Source organism: Moschus berezovskii, chromosome 9, assembly GCF_049115385.1.
Source record: "Moschus berezovskii isolate FMDL1 chromosome 9, NW_MosBer_1.0, whole genome shotgun sequence".
In the NCBI taxonomy this organism is placed as follows: Eukaryota; Metazoa; Chordata; class Mammalia; order Artiodactyla; family Moschidae; genus Moschus; species Moschus berezovskii.
In genome coordinates, this window is record NC_142468.1 from 100,202,577 (window position 1) to 100,219,844 (window position 17,268).

At 53.9% G+C, this 17,268-nt stretch overlaps 1 protein-coding gene and 1 pseudogene across 1 annotated transcript; both read left to right on the top strand.

Moving 5' to 3' along the window:
* The first annotated feature begins 1,144 nt into the window (after window positions 1-1,144).
* Window positions 1,145-4,339, top strand: LOC148776654 (nuclear pore-associated protein 1-like). The gene is made up of 3 exons (XM_088840213.1): window positions 1,145-3,218; window positions 3,507-3,840; window positions 4,135-4,339. Exons 1-3 carry the CDS (start codon window positions 1,145-1,147, stop codon window positions 4,337-4,339), a joined length of 2,613 nt encoding a protein of 870 aa, XP_088696339.1.
* A 1,869-nt stretch (window positions 4,340-6,208) lies between these two features.
* Window positions 6,209-17,146, top strand: LOC148776655 (protein 4.2-like; annotated as a pseudogene).
* The last annotated feature ends 122 nt before the right edge of the window (window positions 17,147-17,268 follow it).

Sequence of the window (17,268 nt, forward strand, 5' to 3'; positions counted from 1 at the left end):
GTAAAGAGTGGACCAAGCTGACATGCTCACAGTGACCAAATTGTACTATTCTAAACTGACACAGTGCTCCGCTATGAAGCTGCAATAAATGATGTGTTTGCTTTCTAGACGTGAATGAGTTGCCTCACTGAACATACTCCAGGAAGGCCATCCATAGAAATTGGCTTCTAATCCATACAGAATAATTCACTGGTAAATTTCTTTCAGGAAAGCCCACGCTTTATCTAGACTATAATCTTTACACATCTGGATTCTTCAACCTAGACCAAAGGGAAAACCTCCGCTGGTGCTCTGCTGACAACTGGTGGTCCCTCACCTGCATCTTCTGAGATCAGAACCCAGTGCGGTAGGTGATCAACTCATGAACTGAGCAAAAGAAAACCTATACAGGGTAGGATATAGGCTCATTATCGGTATGACACTTGGGGCTGATTGTCATCAGGAGTACAAGAAAAGAACAGTCATACATGAAGCATGGATGACCAGGAGGCACACAGCCCAGAGAAGGCTTGGTTCAAATCCTGGCTAAGCCATCACTCTCTGCACACCCTGAAGACCAGTCTAAAGTCGAACTGTTGTACCAAATTTCTAAAAAGACGTGAAGAGCCTTACCTGCCAGGAAGGGAGGTTGTGGGGGGCAGCATCCGGCCAGGTGAGGGCTCTGCATTCCCTGCCGGCTGGTGATGATGGCAGAGGAGCAGCAATGGAGAAGGTGCTCCTGGTTCCAGGTCTCGCAGAGAAGCTGGGGAGGTCCCCATAGGTGCTGGACCACCCCCCGACAGGATGGGTGGCTCTTGCACTCAGCTTTGCACAGGCCTCTGAGACACAGGCAGGGAAGGGCTGACCGATACAAATGCAGGCACCAAGGGGGCTGCATGAGGAGGTGCTAGACAGGATGAGCTCTGGAGGAGGAGGCCCCCACAGTCCTTACCAGTCTTTGCATGGTGGCCCCTCTGGTGCCAAACACCTGCCGCCCACAGTGGGAAGTCTCAGCTGCTAGAGAGCCTGGGAGGGGTCATGCGCTGGGGCCCTGCCCTTTGCCCTGTAATTTGCCACACCCACGCGCGCGCAGCACAGTTTCTCTGTGACACGTATACCATGGACTCATCACAAAGGCCAGGCTGAGGACTCCCCCCTCCAGTGCATGCTTGACCACGAGTGGAGTCAGAAGCTAGGGAGGCACTCTCCCAGTTTCACACTCTATTCTCTGGCGTTTTGGTGTGCAATCAATACTGTATGGGCAACTACGCTCCTGAGTTCACTACCTGAGCTACCTGCTCAGGTGGTCAAGCCTGGGAAGCTGGTAGCAACCAGTCACCTCCCACTTCCTTGCGCAAAGGAGAGAGAGGTGATGGGCCAAGAAGAGCCCAGGGAAGGCATGACAAAGGAGGAAGGCCACGCAGAGGCCGAAGGACAGGACGATGGTCTGTACCACAGTGGGGATGTGACAGCGACACCCAGGCCCCAGGAGACCAGCGGGGTCCTCACATCCCTGCAGTGCAGTCCTGAGCCTCCAAACCTCCTTCCGGTGCACCCAGAAGGCAGCTTCCGTGAGAAAGCCCAGGGGTCTCGGCTGAATTCCTCCGGAAGCCCCGCCATCTGCTCAGCCGGCACTGGTGGAGACGGCCAGCCTCCCTTGCAACCTGGGCCCCTGGCCACGGTGCTCTCTGCCCCAGGTCCGTGCTGCAACCTGCTGCCCGAGAGGCCAGTAGAGGTGCTGGGAGAAGACCACCGACCCAGCTCCCCAGAGTCACTGATTTCCGGGAAGGTGCTGCAGCATAAACAACCTTCAGACACCCCACGGAGAAGCTCTTCGCCCCTGGGATCTGCCAGCAGTAGGCACCCCATCAAGCGGAAGACACCCGTGCCGCTTTTTCTGCCACTGCCGCCACTGCTGCCACCAGTGCCACCACCGCTGCCTCTGCCGTGGGGTCGCAGCAACCTTCCCCCTCCTCCGAAGCTTCCAGGCATGACTCTCGCCAAAACCTGGGGCACCCTGAAACAAAGCATGCAGCGTCAGCGGAACAAAATCCTGAAAGATGCAAGGAAGGCCATGCGACGCCACAGTGTCCCTCCGCCTGCCCCAGGGACGACAGGCTCCCTGATTCCGGTCAGTCACACTTTGGCGGTCCCTCCTGCTACCAGCAATTTGGCCGACCGGAACTCCAGATTCCTCAGTCTGGCTGGCCGTCCACCTTGCCTGACAACTTGTCTGGATCAGGGGGCAAGACACACAGCCCCCGTGTACTCTCACGCTGCTATTGCTGCACGTGCTCGTCTTCCTCCAGTTTGCAATCCCATTGTGGGAATGAACCTTAAGAAGGATGAAGGCACTCGGTGTTCAGTCAGAGCAGCACCCCCTTTTACTTCTGACCTCTCCAAACCACTGAGCACCCCAACCCTCTCCTTACCACCACCCTCTTACAGAACTGAATCCCCAACACCCATGTGTGTAGATCCTCCCCCTCCCTTATCCTTACTCACCCCTCTTCCAAACCCTCCCATCGCCCCCGCTGTTCTGACTGTGCAGCCCATCCCTGCTACTGCCGTCCCTTTTCCCACCACAGTCCCGGCATCTGGAAGTGTGACCTCCCCGTCTTCTTCAGATCCGGGCATCACAGCCATGGACACTACACCCCCTTCTAAAGCTATGATTTTTCGGTCTCCCCCAGGGATTGGGGTGCAGCAGACACACACTGCACCAGGCACGACACTCTCATTTGTGCCCATGGTCTCCAGCCGCGCTGGGGCTCCGGCTGCCGTCTTCCCCGGGCCCTCGTCTGGGGCTCCGGCTGCCGTCTTCCCCGGGCCATCGTCTGGGGCTCTGGCTGCCGTCTTCCCCGGGCCCCCGTCTGGGGCTCCGGCTGCCGTCTTCCCCGGGCCCCCGTCTGGGGCTTCGGCTGCCGTCTTCCCCGGGCCCCCACCTGCGGCTCCGGCTGCCGTCTTCCCCGGGCCCTCATCTGGGGCTTCAGCTGCCGTCTTCCCCGGGCCCCCATCTGGGGCTCCGGCTGCCGTCTTCCCCGGGCCATCATCTGGGGCTCCGGCTGCCGTCTTCCCCGGGCCCCCACCTGGGGCACCGGCTGCCATCTTCCCTGGGCCCTCATTTGGGGCTCCGGCTGTCGTCTTCCCCGGGCCATCATCTGGGGCTCCGGCTGCCGTCTTCCCCGGGCCCTCATCTGGGGCTCCGGCTGCCGTCTTCCCCGGGCCCTCATCAGGGACTCTGGCTGCCTTCTCTGTTCTAACTGTGCAGCCCATCCCTGCTACTGCCGTCCCTTTTCCCACCACAGTCCCGGCATCTGGAAGTGTGACCTCCCCGTCTTCTTCAGATCCGGGCATCACAGCCATGGACACTACACCCCCTTCTAAAGCTATGATTTTTCGGTCTCCCCCAGGGATTGGGGTGCAGCAGACACACACTGCACCAGGCACGACACTCTCATTTGTGCCCATGGTCTCCATCCGCGCTGGGGCTCCGGCTGCCGTCTTCCCCGGGCCCTCGTCTGGGGCTCCGGCTGCCGTCTTCCCCGGGCCATCGTCTGGGGCTCCGGCTGCCGTCTTCCCTGGGCCCCCGTCTGGGGCTCCGGCTGCTGTCTTCCCCGGGCCCCCGTCTGGGGCTCCGGCTGCCGTGTTCCCCGGGCCATCATCTGGGGCTCTGGCTGCCGTCTTCCCCGGGCCCCCACCTGGGGCACCGGCTGCCGTCTTCCCCGGGCCCCCACCTGCGGCTCCGGCTGCCGTCTTCCCTGGGCCCTCATCTGGGGCTCCAGCTGCCGTCTTCCCCGGGCCCCCATCTGGGGCTCCGGCTGCTGTCTTCCCCGGGCCCTCATCAGGGACTCCGGCTGCCTTCTCTGTTCTAACTGTGCAGCCCATCCCTGCTACTGCCGTCCCTTTTCCCACCACAGTCCCGGCATCTGGAAGTGTGACCTCCCCGTCTTCTTCAGATCTGGGCATCACAGCCATGGACACTACGCCCCCTTCTAAAGCTATGATTTTTCGGTCTCCCCCAGGGATTGGGGTGCAGCAGACACACACTGCACAGAGACCACGCACGACACTCTCATTTGTGCCCATGGTCTCCAGCCGCACTGGGGCTCCGGCTGCTGTCTTCCCCGGGCCCTCATCTGGGGCTCCGGCTGTCGTCTTCCCTGGGCCCCCATCTGGGGCTCCGGCTGCCGTCTTCCCCGGGCCCCCACCTGGGGCTCCGGCTGCCGTCTTCCCCGGGCCCTCGTCTGGGGCTCCGGCTGCCGTGTTCCCCGGGCCCTCGTCTGGGGCTCCGGCTGCCGTCTTTCCTGGGCCCCCACCTGCGGCCTTGGGTCCTGGTTTCCCCAGGCCCACTATCTAGAACTCCAGCCTATGTCTTCCCCATCCCTCCCTCTTGGGTCCGGCCGCTGTCTCCCCTGTCCCACCCCCCCATCTATGGCTTTGTGTCCTGTCTTCCCTCACCCCCCCATCTATGGCTTTGTGTCCTGTCTTCCCTCACCCCGCCCCCCCCATCTATGGCTTTGTGTCCTGTCTTCCCTCACATCCCCCCCCCCCCCCCATCTAGGACTTTGGCTGTTTCCCTCAGTTCTCAAATTATGACTTTGGGTCCTGCCTCCCCCAGCCCCCCAACTATAGCTTCAGCCCCTGTTTCCCCCAACCCCCATCCATGGCTTCAGCTCCTGTTTTCCCCAACCCCACATCTGTGGCTTCAGTTCCTTTTTCCCCAGCCCCACATCTATGGCTTCAGCTCCTGTTTTCCCCAACCCCACATCTATGGCTTCAGCTCCTGTTTTCCCCAGCCCCCACCTATGGCTTTGGCAGTTATCTATGCTCCAGCAGATGGCATCGCGACAGATGCCAAACCAGTCTTTGACACAGATGCTATAGAAACCACACCTGCTCCTCAGACTGTTATTTTCCAGTCTACCTCTGACTCCAAGGAGAACCACTACCCATATCACGTGGCTGTTCTTGGTTGTGAGAACACAGCACCCAGTGGCAGCAATGCCTGGACCCAAGCCTCGACTTATTTACCTGTGGAGTTGGTCATCAGAGGTACCCACATTTCAAGTGAAGCTTGAAACCCAGAAACTTGGACTCAGAACTCACCCTTTAGCCCACATCTGGGGCCAACAATAGGAAGAAGCCTAACAAGTCTATTCCACTGGGAAACCCATTAGCCCTAGCACAATATAAAAAGCTAACCTCTTCTGCAGTCCAGCCACCCAGAAGAAGCATAATGGATTCAGGTTTGCCAGATCCCCTGTCTGAGACCACCACCATCAACATGCAGCCGGCCTTTGTGTACAACTCAGATATTTTCCCCAGGTATGTATCTGCTACTACTGGTTTTGGAGAGGATACCACAGTGCCCGGTACTGGACACTGGTACTTGTCCCTTCACACAAATTTCTCCTCTATGGTGATGGGATTTGTAACTGTAGCTTTTCTACACTCAGGTGGCTCCTGAGTGCAGCGATGGGAAGTGGTAACACCCCGACCTCTAACCTCTAACCATAAGGATGGCAGTGTCCCCTGCCATCACTCTACCACCTGGATTCGGCTCAGGTAGACCCCAGGCATTTGGATTCAAGTTAGAACCAGATATGTGCCCCGATGCTGGGAGGGCGGCTTGCCCTTCCTACTGCAGCAGCCATGCTGCACTGAGATGCCCCCAGGTGATCTGGCCCACAGTAGGAACACTAATGGTGCTGGGTGCCCCACACAGTTCTGTCCAAAAGTTAGGTGGGCCAGATGCTTCTGAATAAGTGAGGCCTAGCGCATTCACACCAACCCCAAAACTCCCACCAGCCATAGAGGCTGCAGGTCCCATCAACAGTGGGCCTGATGTGGTACTGCAGACAGCAAGCTACCGTCTCCAGTCCTCTGCCAGAGCTGCCCCCGTCTAGGGCCCCAGAAGTTTTTTACTCACGAATGGTCCCCTCCTCCCAGAGTGCAGGGGACAGTCCCTGGAGGAGGGTCTGAGTGAGGAGGGGCAGACAGCATCCAGCGGGGAGAGAAATGACAGGAAGGGGTCCTCCCTCAGGTCACAAGCCAGCGAGGACTAAAACTGACCTGGGTTTCCTTGAGACCTCCCTCTCCCTGCCTCCTCACCCCCAGCCCTGGCAGGTAGCTTAGGTCCCTGGGAAGAAGGGGGTCAGTTCCATCTTACCTGTGGTTTGGGGATAAGGCAGTCAAAGGAACTTGTTTTCATTTCTAAATTATTCCCATGAAGGTGGCCTGGTCCTTTCCTATTGTCCTTCAAAAGTTCTCTCACAGGAGTAATGTGTTCTCTCTTTCCTCATGTGGCTCAACCCTCTCCTCTGAGGAGGTGGTGAGGGACAGCGCTAGCCTGCGAGGAGGAGGAAACGTGGGCCTCAAGGCCCCAGGTGCAAACACTCGAAGAATCAGGGCCAGGCAGACCAAGGAACAGTGAAAGCCTCCAGCGAGGGGCAGCCCTCCTGCTGCTCTCGTGTCCTGAGTTTCATTTGCCACTATGGGCTTCCCTGGGGGCTCACAGAGTAAAGAATCTGCCTGCAATGCGGGAGACCTGGGTTCGATCCAGGTTTCAACCCCTGGGTCAGGAAGATCCCCTGGAGAAGGGAATGACAACCCACTCCAGTATTCTTGCCTGCAGAATCCCATGGACAAAGGAGCCTGGGGGGCTACAGTCCATGGGGTCACAAGAATCGGACACGACTGAGCGACTAACACTTTCATTTTCATGGCTCACGAACCCCTGCTTCTGAAGGACTTGTTACAAATGTTTCCCAGACACCATCCCAGTGGGTGAGGGTGGAGCCCAGGAACATGCAGGTTTAACAAGTTCCAGGTGATTTCCATACAGGTGATCTGTTCACCATGCCTGGAGAACTTTGATGAGCCCTTGCTACGGGCGTACTAAGTCACTTCAGTTGTGTCCGGTTCTTTGCGACCCTATAGCCCACCAAGCTCCTCTGTCCGTGGGATTCTCCAGGCAATACTGGAGTGGGTTTCCATGCCCTCCTCAAGGGGATCTTCCCCACCCGGGGATTGAACACATGTTTCTTTCAACTCCTGCATTGGCAGGCGGGATCTTTACCATTAGCGCCACCTGAGAAGCCGGAGCCCTCCCTACTCACCCCCATAAACATCCACACATTTCCCCAAACAGCTGCACGTTCTTAAGGAGAAGTTCGTCCTGCTCACTGCGAAGATCCAGACTATGGAGGAAAGGGCCTTGCTGAACAAGCGCCGGGACAGTGCGCCCATCCTGCGACAGAGGGTCACTGGTCATGGGAGGCCCATGTACGAGGGTCAGGCCTGGGTGTTGGCAGCTGCTGCTTGCACAGGTACAGAGCAGACTTGCCTGCCACACCCAGGCAAGTCACCTTGGCTACCGCACAGAGTGTCTGCCTTGCTTCTTGCATTGCCCGGTCCCCCCTGCCCCGTGACATCTCCAAAAGCAGCCACTGCCTCCACTCCGCAGCATCCCCCACCTCCACCACACCTATGCCTGCTTCCCATGCGCCATCTGGCCAAGACGGCTTTTCCCCAGCCACTCCTCCCAACCAACTTCTGCTCCTTTTCCCAGATTCAGCAAAGCTGGGCCCATCTGGCGAGCTCTGCTCCCAAACTCCCCAAAGCTCCTGCCTGCCTCTGCCCCGGAAAAGCCAGTCCCAGCGCTCTGTTGAAGCCCCCCGCTGTCCACTCCACCTGCTGTGTATCTTGTCTGTTTCTCATTACTTGGCCTGCACGTAGCCTAGGTCGGGCGGGTGTCAGCTCCCGTGCCCCTTCTTTCCACAATGTCACCTGGCATTTAGGACCATGAAAGTGCCCGGTGTCCAGAGGAGACACTGATCACGCTAGCCATAGACCCCATCCCCCGCGTCCCAGGCCTCTCTGGTGCCCTGACCCTCTGCCCGCTTGCCCGCAGTGCTGCGAGGCCTGGGAATCCCTGCCCGTGTCGTGACCGCCTTCACCTCCGCCCAGGACACCGGCGGGGGCCTGCTGGTAGACGAGTACTACAACGAGGAGAGGCGGCGGAATGGAGAAGGCAACAGAGGCAGAGCCTGGTGAGAAGCCCAAAGGGGATGCCTGACGTCCCAGACCTGAAAGGGCTCCAAACCCGCAGGCTCTCATCCACGGGAACTCCCCGCCCCAAGCAGCCCTGCTTTGAATAGGCCTTCCGGATTCTGGAAGGCAGGATTCCGAAGGTCAGGGTGAATGTGAGATGCACGCCCCTTCCTGGGAGTGTTGGAACCACTCGTCCGCAGTGTCCTCCCAGCCACTCAGTATCAGCTCTGTCATCTCCAGGGCTGCTTCCGGACTCCCCCCCCCCCCCCCCCCCCGCAACTTGTATTGTTCCCTTTGCTTCAGGATCTTCCAGACTTCCACGGAGTGCTGGATGGCCCGGCCTGCTCTGCCTGAGGGTTATGACGGATGGCAGATTCTATACCCAAGTGCTCTTAAAGGAGGTGAAGGTAAAGCCTGGGGTGGGCCTAGGACCCCTGGGTTACACAGCGCTGCAAGAGTACAGGGAGTCCCTTGGAGAGGAAGCAGGGGCAGCAGGTGTTCCATAGTGGGTCTGCAGCCCCTAAAACAGAAGGGGTGACAGGACTGATGGTGAGCAGTGGGATGCCGGCCCAAGGCCCCCCAGGAACAGAACAGTCACAGAGCCAGGCACGCAGGAAGTGCTCAACAAAGGCAGCCTGCTCCTGTCATGTCTGCGCTCAAGCTGGCTTAGGAGCTCCCATGTCCTCTCTAACTCTGAGGTCTCGTCCAGCTTCTGAGAGGGCGCCTGCCATAGACCATGACCAAAAAGCTTTGTCACTACAAGTGAGCCTCACCTCCTCTGTGCCCTCAGAAACCCTGCCTAGTGCCCACCTCTGACCTTGATTCCAGCAGAGGGGCAACAGGGCGTTAGGATGGGGACAGAGGTTTGGCTGCTCTGACCGAAGCCAAGGTCTGGCTGTGGTTCCTCTCACTCACTGACGTTTCTCTCCCTCAGTCCTGGAGGCCTGTGATCTGGTCCCAGTCAGAGCGGTCAAGGAGGGGATAGTGCAGCTGAGCCTGCAGCAGCAGACATTTTTGCCTCCATAAATGCCTCATGTGTGGTCTGGAGGTGCCGTGAGGACGGGACCCTGGAGTTGACTGACTGCAACCCTAAGGATTTTGGCAATAATAGCACCGAGAATGTGGACGGTGACCGCCGTGAGGACATCACACAGAACTACAAGTATCCTGAAGGTACCAGGCAGTGGGGGTCCTCTCAGGTGGCTCAGAGGTAAAGAATCTGCCCACCAATGCAGGAGATGCCAGTTCGATCCCTGGGTCGGGAAGATCCCCTGGAGTAGGAAATGGCAACCCACTCGTTTTCTTGCCCAGAAAAATCCCTTGGACAGACTGAACGGATGCAGTCTGTGGGATTGCAAAGGGTTGGAGACGACTGAAGCAATTTAGTATGCACGCACCAGGTGGAAGAGGGCCCCAAACAGCAACAGAGGGAAAGGAATGGGCCAGACACATGCAGGTCAGGGAGACGTGCTGTCCGCTCCCCATCACATAAAACAGGACTGCTCAACCTTGTTTGACTTTACTCACATTTTGGACCAGATATCTTTGCTCTCTGGGAGGCTGTGCGACCTGGGACATTCAGAAGCCTTCCTGGTCTCTCTCCTCTAGATGCCAGCCCCTCCTCAACCAGCACCACCAGTTGTGACAACCAGAAATGTCTCCTGACATTTCCAAATGTCCCCTGGGGGCAAAATTGTCCCCAGCTGAGAACTACTGCTATAGAACAGAATACTTAATACCAAGCCCAGGTGACTTCCCTGGTGGTCCAGTGGTTAAGACTCTGCACTTCTACTGCAGGGGGTTAATCCCTGGTTGGGAAGCTAAGATCCCATATGTCACATGTGGCATGGCCAAAGACAAAAGAAAAACCAAGCCCAGCTGCCAGGAAATATTCTCTGTCTCCTGCTGTATTCCAACACTCCCCACCCTCCCTGTGGATTCCCCTCCATATTAGTTATTAGAGTGCCCCGCGGCCCTGTCCTCCCATTTGTCCAAACAAGAAGGCCTGCACTGTTCTTGAGCCGCCCAATGGCACCCTCACCCCCATCTCCTCATCTCCTTCCCCGTTGCCTGCAGGTCACTCAGGGCCTCATCATCTCTTTTCTAGAGGATTATAGTAGCCTCCTAATTGGACCCCTGCCTCCAGTTTCCCCATCATTATTCCATCTCTAACTTACAGTTTCCAGAGTGAGCTTCCCAGGACACAGATATGTTTATGTGACAGAATATTCCTGCTCCAGAATATTCCATGGCCTCCATTTCCCTTGGAATAAGTCCAAACTCCCTCACTTAGGAAAATACAAGTTCCTGCAACTTGGGCAAAAACTAGCTTTCCCACCGTTCAAGGGGCAAATTCACAGTACTTGAAGAACTTGACCCCTGAGTGACTTGGAAGAGACACACTGTATCTGTGGTGAGTTTGTCTAACACAAACCTTTCTTTTAACTACACGTGGCGCAAGAGGTTTGCAAGGCTCTTGTGGCCTTGGGCAATTTGAGCAGTAGTGGGTCAATGAACCTTAATCCTGAGCTTTTATTAGAAGAGTCTATACCTGCTGGGTAAGAGGCCTGCTTTGTTTATTCCATTCTTCAGGATCTTCTCAAGAAAAAGTGGTGCTGGAGGAAGTCCAGATACGTAATGAAACACAAGAAAGATGGTGCCATCTATCCTCCTTGTTGTGAGACTGATGATCCTCTACATCTCTTTTTGAAAGCACCGAGTTCCCTAGCCCTGGGAAAGAATGTAGAGTTCTCTGTGAACTTGTTAAAGCCCAGGGACCAGGAGAAGGAAGTGCAGCTGGCAGTTAGGCTGCAGGCAGTGTACTACAATGGCGTCCTTGCTGCCAAGCTCTGGAGGAAGAAGTCTGTCCTTACACTCAGTGCCAACTCAGGTAACGCTCTGGGGCCCCTTCCCAACACTCTACACACCCAGCTCCCACCTGTATGGCAGCAGCCATACAGCAACCCCTGCAGATTTGAAGACATGGTTTCTAGTTCCTGATGGGCTCGCTCGCTCTCTGTCTCATTCAGTACATATTTACTGAGCTTCACACAGGAAAAACAAAACCCACAATTCTGATTGTAGTCGTTTGAGTCAACAGACTGTGGAGCAGGGTAAGAAGTGTTTGACGAAGTAAGCACAGTACAATGGTGGATTAGCATCTCTCCCAGGCAGGAGCAGGCTGCCCCCAGGTAAATCAGGCTGCCCTGGGTCTTGAAGGATGAGTAAGGCAGTGTCAGACAGAGAAGTGAGTCATGGGCTTTCCAGGCAGAAGGGACATATGCCCAGGTTCTTCCTCCTCCTTGAGAATCTTATGTAATTGATCTGGAGCCGGATCCAGGCACTGGACTTTTTTCAGAGCTCCCTGTATTATTCTAGGGTTGAAATTCCCTGGACTAGAGCAGCTAGCTCTAGTTCTCATGGAAAACTTCTCCAACTTTGCTGCATGTAAGAACCAACTGGGGGAAGTTTGATGCTCACCTTGCACCCCAGACCAATTAAGTCAGAAACTCCACAATTTGACCCAAACATCAAAAATATTGTTAAGTCCCTGGGTGACTCCAATGTGCAGGCAAGAGAATCAGTGGAATAGAGCTTGTTTACATGATTGCAGCTCCCTCCTGACTGGTCCCCCTGCCTCCAGTCTTTCCACCCTGTTCCCTTTCCAAGAGTGGGAGGAGTGGAGTGGGGGAGTTGCGTGACTGGGCCAGATCTTGAAGTGGCTTGTAGATGCTGCTCAAGAGTTGGGTTTTATTCTCTGGGCAATGCGGAGCTGGTAAAAGGTTTTAACCAGAGGAGTCAATGGGATTAGAAATTCATTTTTGAAAAAGAACTTTTGGTAGAATGGAATGGAAGGGGTCATATTAGAGTCATGTATCTCAGCCTTGTCTGTATGTTGAATCACCTGGAGAATTTTAAATATACTGATTCTTAGGTTTCTCGGTCGGAGTCTGTTTTAATTGACTTGGGGTGTGGCTTGGCATTGGGAATTTTTAAAGCTTCCCATATGATTCTAATGTGTATCTCATGTGTATCCAACAACCACAGATTAAAGTTGGAAGGTTTTGAAAAAATCGAAGGACAAAGTAAACTAGCAAAACTTTTCAAATGAAGTCATATTATAGAAGTGGGCTAGATTGAACTTGGGTATGCGGCTAGAAGGTGCTTCCAGTTTGGATGAGCCTCTAAAGTAGGGCCAATGGGAAAGAACAGGTTTGGGGAGAAAGATGACGCGTTCTGTTTGTTGCATGTTGGGTTTGAAATCCCAGAAGACATCTGCGCTGTGATGGACAGTAGGCAGCTGGAAACCTAAACCTGGTATTTTGGATAAAGTCCTGGATGGGGGCAGGGGCGAGTGGGGAAGGGCTGAGAAAATGAGAGGGTGAGGAGGAAACCCAGGCAGCACCAGCGTGCAGGCAGCAGACAGGGAGACCTAGAGGGAGAGACTAAGTCAGAGAGGAGGAGGGGGAGCCCAGCACGGCCAGCGGAGGGGCTGGGAGAGGTCAGGGCGGGGAAGCCTCTACTGACAGGGAGGTCGGTGGAGAAGCAGTAGGATCCTGGGGCTTAAACTGACCGAGAGCTGAGGAGGTGAGACAAGGTACGCAGTCCTTCCTGGAAGAACGGATGGAAAAAGAAGAGAGGCTGGGTGGCAGACGGGGACACTCGGGAAAGGGAAGGTGTTCTTTGTTTTAAGATGACAGAGAGCAGAACCTGCTTATATGCTGAAGAAGAATTAATAGAAAAAGACAAAGCCTCAGGAGAGATGGGTTATAATCGATGGTGCAACCTCTGAGGAAATGAGACACAACTAGAATAATTACAGCTCACATTTATTGAGCACTTATTTTCGGCAAAGATGATGTTAAGTGTTCTGTATGCATTATCTCATTTATCCTCATAATGACCTTATGAGGCAGGAACCATTATCATCCCGCTTTACAGATGAGGAGACCAAGACACAGAAAGTTAACTAAACTGCCCACAGTCACACAGCTAAGCAGCGGTGGGGTTGGGATGGAGCACTGATCTAAAAAGCAGAGGACAGGATCTGCGCACAGAGGGGGCCGCGCCCTGGAGGCAGTGGCGAGGAGGGAAGCTGGCTTCATTTTCTCTGCAAACCGGAAAGAACAGAAGCAGAGAAGGGGAGGGGACCAAGCAAGCGTATATCCAGCCGTGACTGGGTGGCAGGTCTGAGGCCAGCACTTAACAACTGCCTCATAAACCAGAAGCCATCCCGCCAGGTAGGTGTTACTACTAGACAAGGGGACTGAGGCTCCACTTGTCGTCCACAGGGCCCTTTCCAGAGCCCTGTGGAGGTGGTCTGCCAAGAGTGTTGTGCCCATGGTGCTGATGCTGGTCTTGGATGGGTTGCTCGTTGTTTTATTTTGGCTGCCCCTGGTCTTAGTTGCAGCATGCGGGCTCTTGGTGGTGGAATGTGGGAATTGTTGTTTCCTGACTGGGGGTTGAACCTGGACCCCCTGCCTTGGGACCACGGAGTCCTAACCACTGGACCGCCAGCCAAGTCCTTTTGGGTGGGTTCTTGAGCGAGTTCCTTCTGAAACTGCTGTGAGGAATGAGGCATCTTTCTGGCGTCAGTGAGGCCCTGATTCCTGGGAGTCATGTGTGAAACCACTGCTTGTCTCTGGGGCACTCCTGGTCCCTGACTCCCCCTGTTACGTGTTTCAGCTAAGAAAATCTCTACCTCCCTGTTCAACTCCAATTTTGAACAAAGCCTGCCAGAGAATAGCTTCCTCAGACTCACTGCCATGGCAACGCACTCCAGCCTTACCTGCTTCGCCCAGCAAGACATCGCCATTTGCAGACCACACCTTGCCATCGAGGTAGGCACCGGTCCTTCCCCAAATCGCTGTGTTTGCTGCTATTCAGAAAGAACAGAGCCCCTCAAGCTTCAGAGCAGGTGACCGTGCTGAAGAAACTATCAGGAAATGCTGGGTTGAGAGCTCCTTCTCTTGAAAGAGATGATTTCTTATAGATGATACTAAGATTTAAATCTTTCCACTTTAAGTAAAGGTTTCTAAAATTGGAGTCTTCTCAGTGGCTGCCTCCAAACTTACAAAGATAATAGCCTACGGTCATTTAGCACTTTATACAAAACCAGTGTATTTTCACGTTTTACTTCTTTGAATACAACAGCCCTGGGAGGTGAACTCTTCCCGTTATTCAGATGAGGAAAGCATCATGCCTACAAATCTTAAAAATGGCCTGTCTTAGAGGCTTAGGGCTCTTAGTCCAGTCCTCTTTCCACATGTGTACTCGGACCAAAATGAATGTGACTTGGTCTCTGCCCTGGAGGGGGTTACAGTTGGGCAAGGGTGCCACCACATGTGGTCTATGTACCAGCTTTCAGAGGAGCAAAGTCACTCTGGCACAAGTGAAGTAAAGAGGCCTATTTCCGGCTGGGGGTTTGGGAACACCTCATGGAGGAGGTGGCATTTGTGTCAGGCTTTGAACAATAGGTGAGCTTTCAGTGCAGAGGAGGGAGAAGGCCATTGCAGATGGAAGACTGAGTAAAGAGGCCCAAAGGAAGGGAGCCTGGGGGCTGTGCTGGGGCTGGGAAACTGTCCACAGAGGCTAGGGTGGAGTCAGGGGTAGGACAGATGAGCCTGGGATAGATTGGGGTTAGATTGTGACGGGCTCTGAAGGCCAATCAAAGCTGAATTCTGAAGACAATACGAAACCATCCAAGGTTTCCAAGTGAAGGAAAGGCACCATCAGTGTTGTCAGTGATGGATCAAGGCTGAGAGGACATTCAGAAGACCACGTAGAGGGGAGGGAAGTCAGCAGTCGAGTTTAGGTGAGGATGGTAGAGATAGGAGAATAACCAAGAAAGGGTTCAGGACGGTAGCCAGGAGGGGAAGGCGTGACTACAGCTCTGTGCTCTTGGGATCCCCCATAGATGCCAGAGACAGCAGAGCAACATCAGCCCCTGATGGCCTTGGTCAGCATCCATAAGCCCCTCGATGTTCCCTTGGAAGACTGTGTGATCTCCATCTTCGGAAGGGGGCTCATTCACAGAGAGAAGAGCTACAGGTAAGAGAACACAAGCTTCTCCTCCCACAGAAGTGTCTCACCCTGTCAGAAAGGCAAGAACCTGGGCTTCCCTGGTGGCTCAAATAGTAAAGAATGGCAGGAACCCAAGACTCATGACACTCTGTTTGCTATGTCCATGAGGACAGAGCAAATACCTGCCAGAGTTGAACTAAAAGATCAGGGACTCTCTCACCCTGGGGCCAACAATGTTTACTGGGTACAGGAGAGAGGGGGGCTCTGTGCCCCTTGGGCACCTGATGCTGGCTGAGGCCCTGGTCATGCAGAGAGGGCCTGAGGATTACTGATGAGCGCAGGTGAGGGGGTTAGGGAACATCACAGGCAGGAGCTGCACTCTACCAGTGACAACACAGCACAGGATTTCATTTCCACATCCCTTTACTCCTATTCCCTACTCCCATTCTCTCAGATCCTTGTCTTAGTATGTGTACAATGTGTACTGTTGCTTCTCGAGCCTGTATTTTTAAACTATATAAATGTCAGGTCTAATTCATTTCACTCAGAACAGGTTTTCACTCACCCACAGGTCGTCCATTGCTTCTGTTACAAATTCCTCCGTCACGTATACCCCTGCTTCCCACCACACCACTCCACAGTGCCTCCAACTCTCAGACACCGCAAGTACACACATTCCCTTATCACCTGCTTGAAAACGTGTGTGTCGGGGGGTAAATACACAGGAACGGAGTTGCTGAGACATGGGATAAGACCTGGTTTGACCACATGCTACCAGATTGGTTTGTAGAATAGCTGCAGTTCCCTCCAGCAGTACTTGACAGCTTCTATATTCTTACCATTCCTCCATTCTTGGCAATACACAGTTTTCTCTTTTAATCCAGTCTAACAGGAATAAAATAACATCTCATCATTGTTTTAATTTGCAACTCTTCATGTTTATTAGCCTTTTCCATTTCCTCCTCTGTATAGTTCCTTAACTTTGCCCACTTTTTTTGCCGTTCCTTTTTTCCTTGTTGATCTGTGGGTCTATATATACACACATATATTCATACACACAAACCCTGTATAATCTAGGTTATTAGCACCTTGTTGGCTTTAGATGTTGCAAGTATCTCTGTTAATCATTGCTCCTTCTCTCGTCAGGTCCACAGCATCCTCCACTAAACACACACATACAGTTTAGAGTTCACGATGCCTATTCCTACAACCCCGAGGTCCCTGACAGGTTGTGTGGTTGTTGAGCCACCACCTCAGCCTCAAGAAACTCAGTCACTCTTGGCCATAAGTTGACGGAAGGACTGCCAGCATTTAACCAGACTTCTGTGGTCTCCCAGATAGATTGTTAAGATAAAGCTTCTCAAAAGAAATCTGCACTATGTGCTCAGTCACCGTATGAAGGTCCACAGGTAGACAAGAAAGCTGCTGATAGGCCTCCAAACAGCAGCTGCCGGCATCCTGACGTCTCAGTATGCCCACTACACCCGCTGCAGTTAGCAACGAGGATTCTAAAACCATAGTTTTCACAAGCCTACTATTACCAAGAATGGGACCAGACTGAAGTCACAGGTGATGAAACAACAGATGCAACCTGGAAGCCCTTGGAATAGGATGTTTCTCTTCTCAACCATACAGCTGCTCACCATGGAGGCTCCTGCCTTCCACCCTCTTCCAACCTCCTCTGTTTTAACAGCTGGGTACTTACATGTTTATTTCTTCAGGGTCTGTAAGCAGGTAAGCATCAGATTCACTGGGACCAGCAAAGGAATGGCCCTGAGACAGAACTAGGACGTTTCTTTTCTTCTATTTCAGAGTGAATTCGGTGCAGCCCAGAAACACTTTGCGCACCCAACTCGAGTTCATGCCAATGAAGGTGGGGCACCAGAGGCTCACTGTGGAAATGGACTGCAACATGTTCCAGAACCTAACCAACTTCAGAACTGTCACGGTGGTAGCCCCTGAGCCTCCAGCTTAAACTTCCAGCTCCCGCATCACGTTCCCCAACCACCTCCTCAATCTACAATCTAAAACCAAGCATGCTGGGAAGAGAAACTTTGCTTATCAGACAAATGATTCTCTGCTCAGGTTAAGCAGGAGAGGACCAAGAACAAAACCAGATTCCCCACCTCTAAAAAACTTATAGTCTCAGAAATCAACAGAAAAAACACTCATTTCTGTCACCCCAGCTCAAGGCATCTATGAAGACTAGTT

Excerpts from the sequence above, each read along its gene's own strand:
- LOC148776654 (XM_088840213.1), top strand. The coding sequence starts at position 1,145 with ATGCTTGACCACGAGTGGAGTCAGAAGCTAGGGAGGCACTCTCCCAGT. Across the intron at positions 3,219-3,506 it reads CCCCGGGCCCTCATCAGGGA|CTCCGGCTGCCGTCTTCCCC; the intron begins CTCTGGCTGCCT and ends CCTCGTCTGGGG. Across the intron at positions 3,841-4,134 it reads TCATCAGGGACTCCGGCTGC|CGTCTTCCCTGGGCCCCCAT; the intron begins CTTCTCTGTTCT and ends GGCTCCGGCTGT.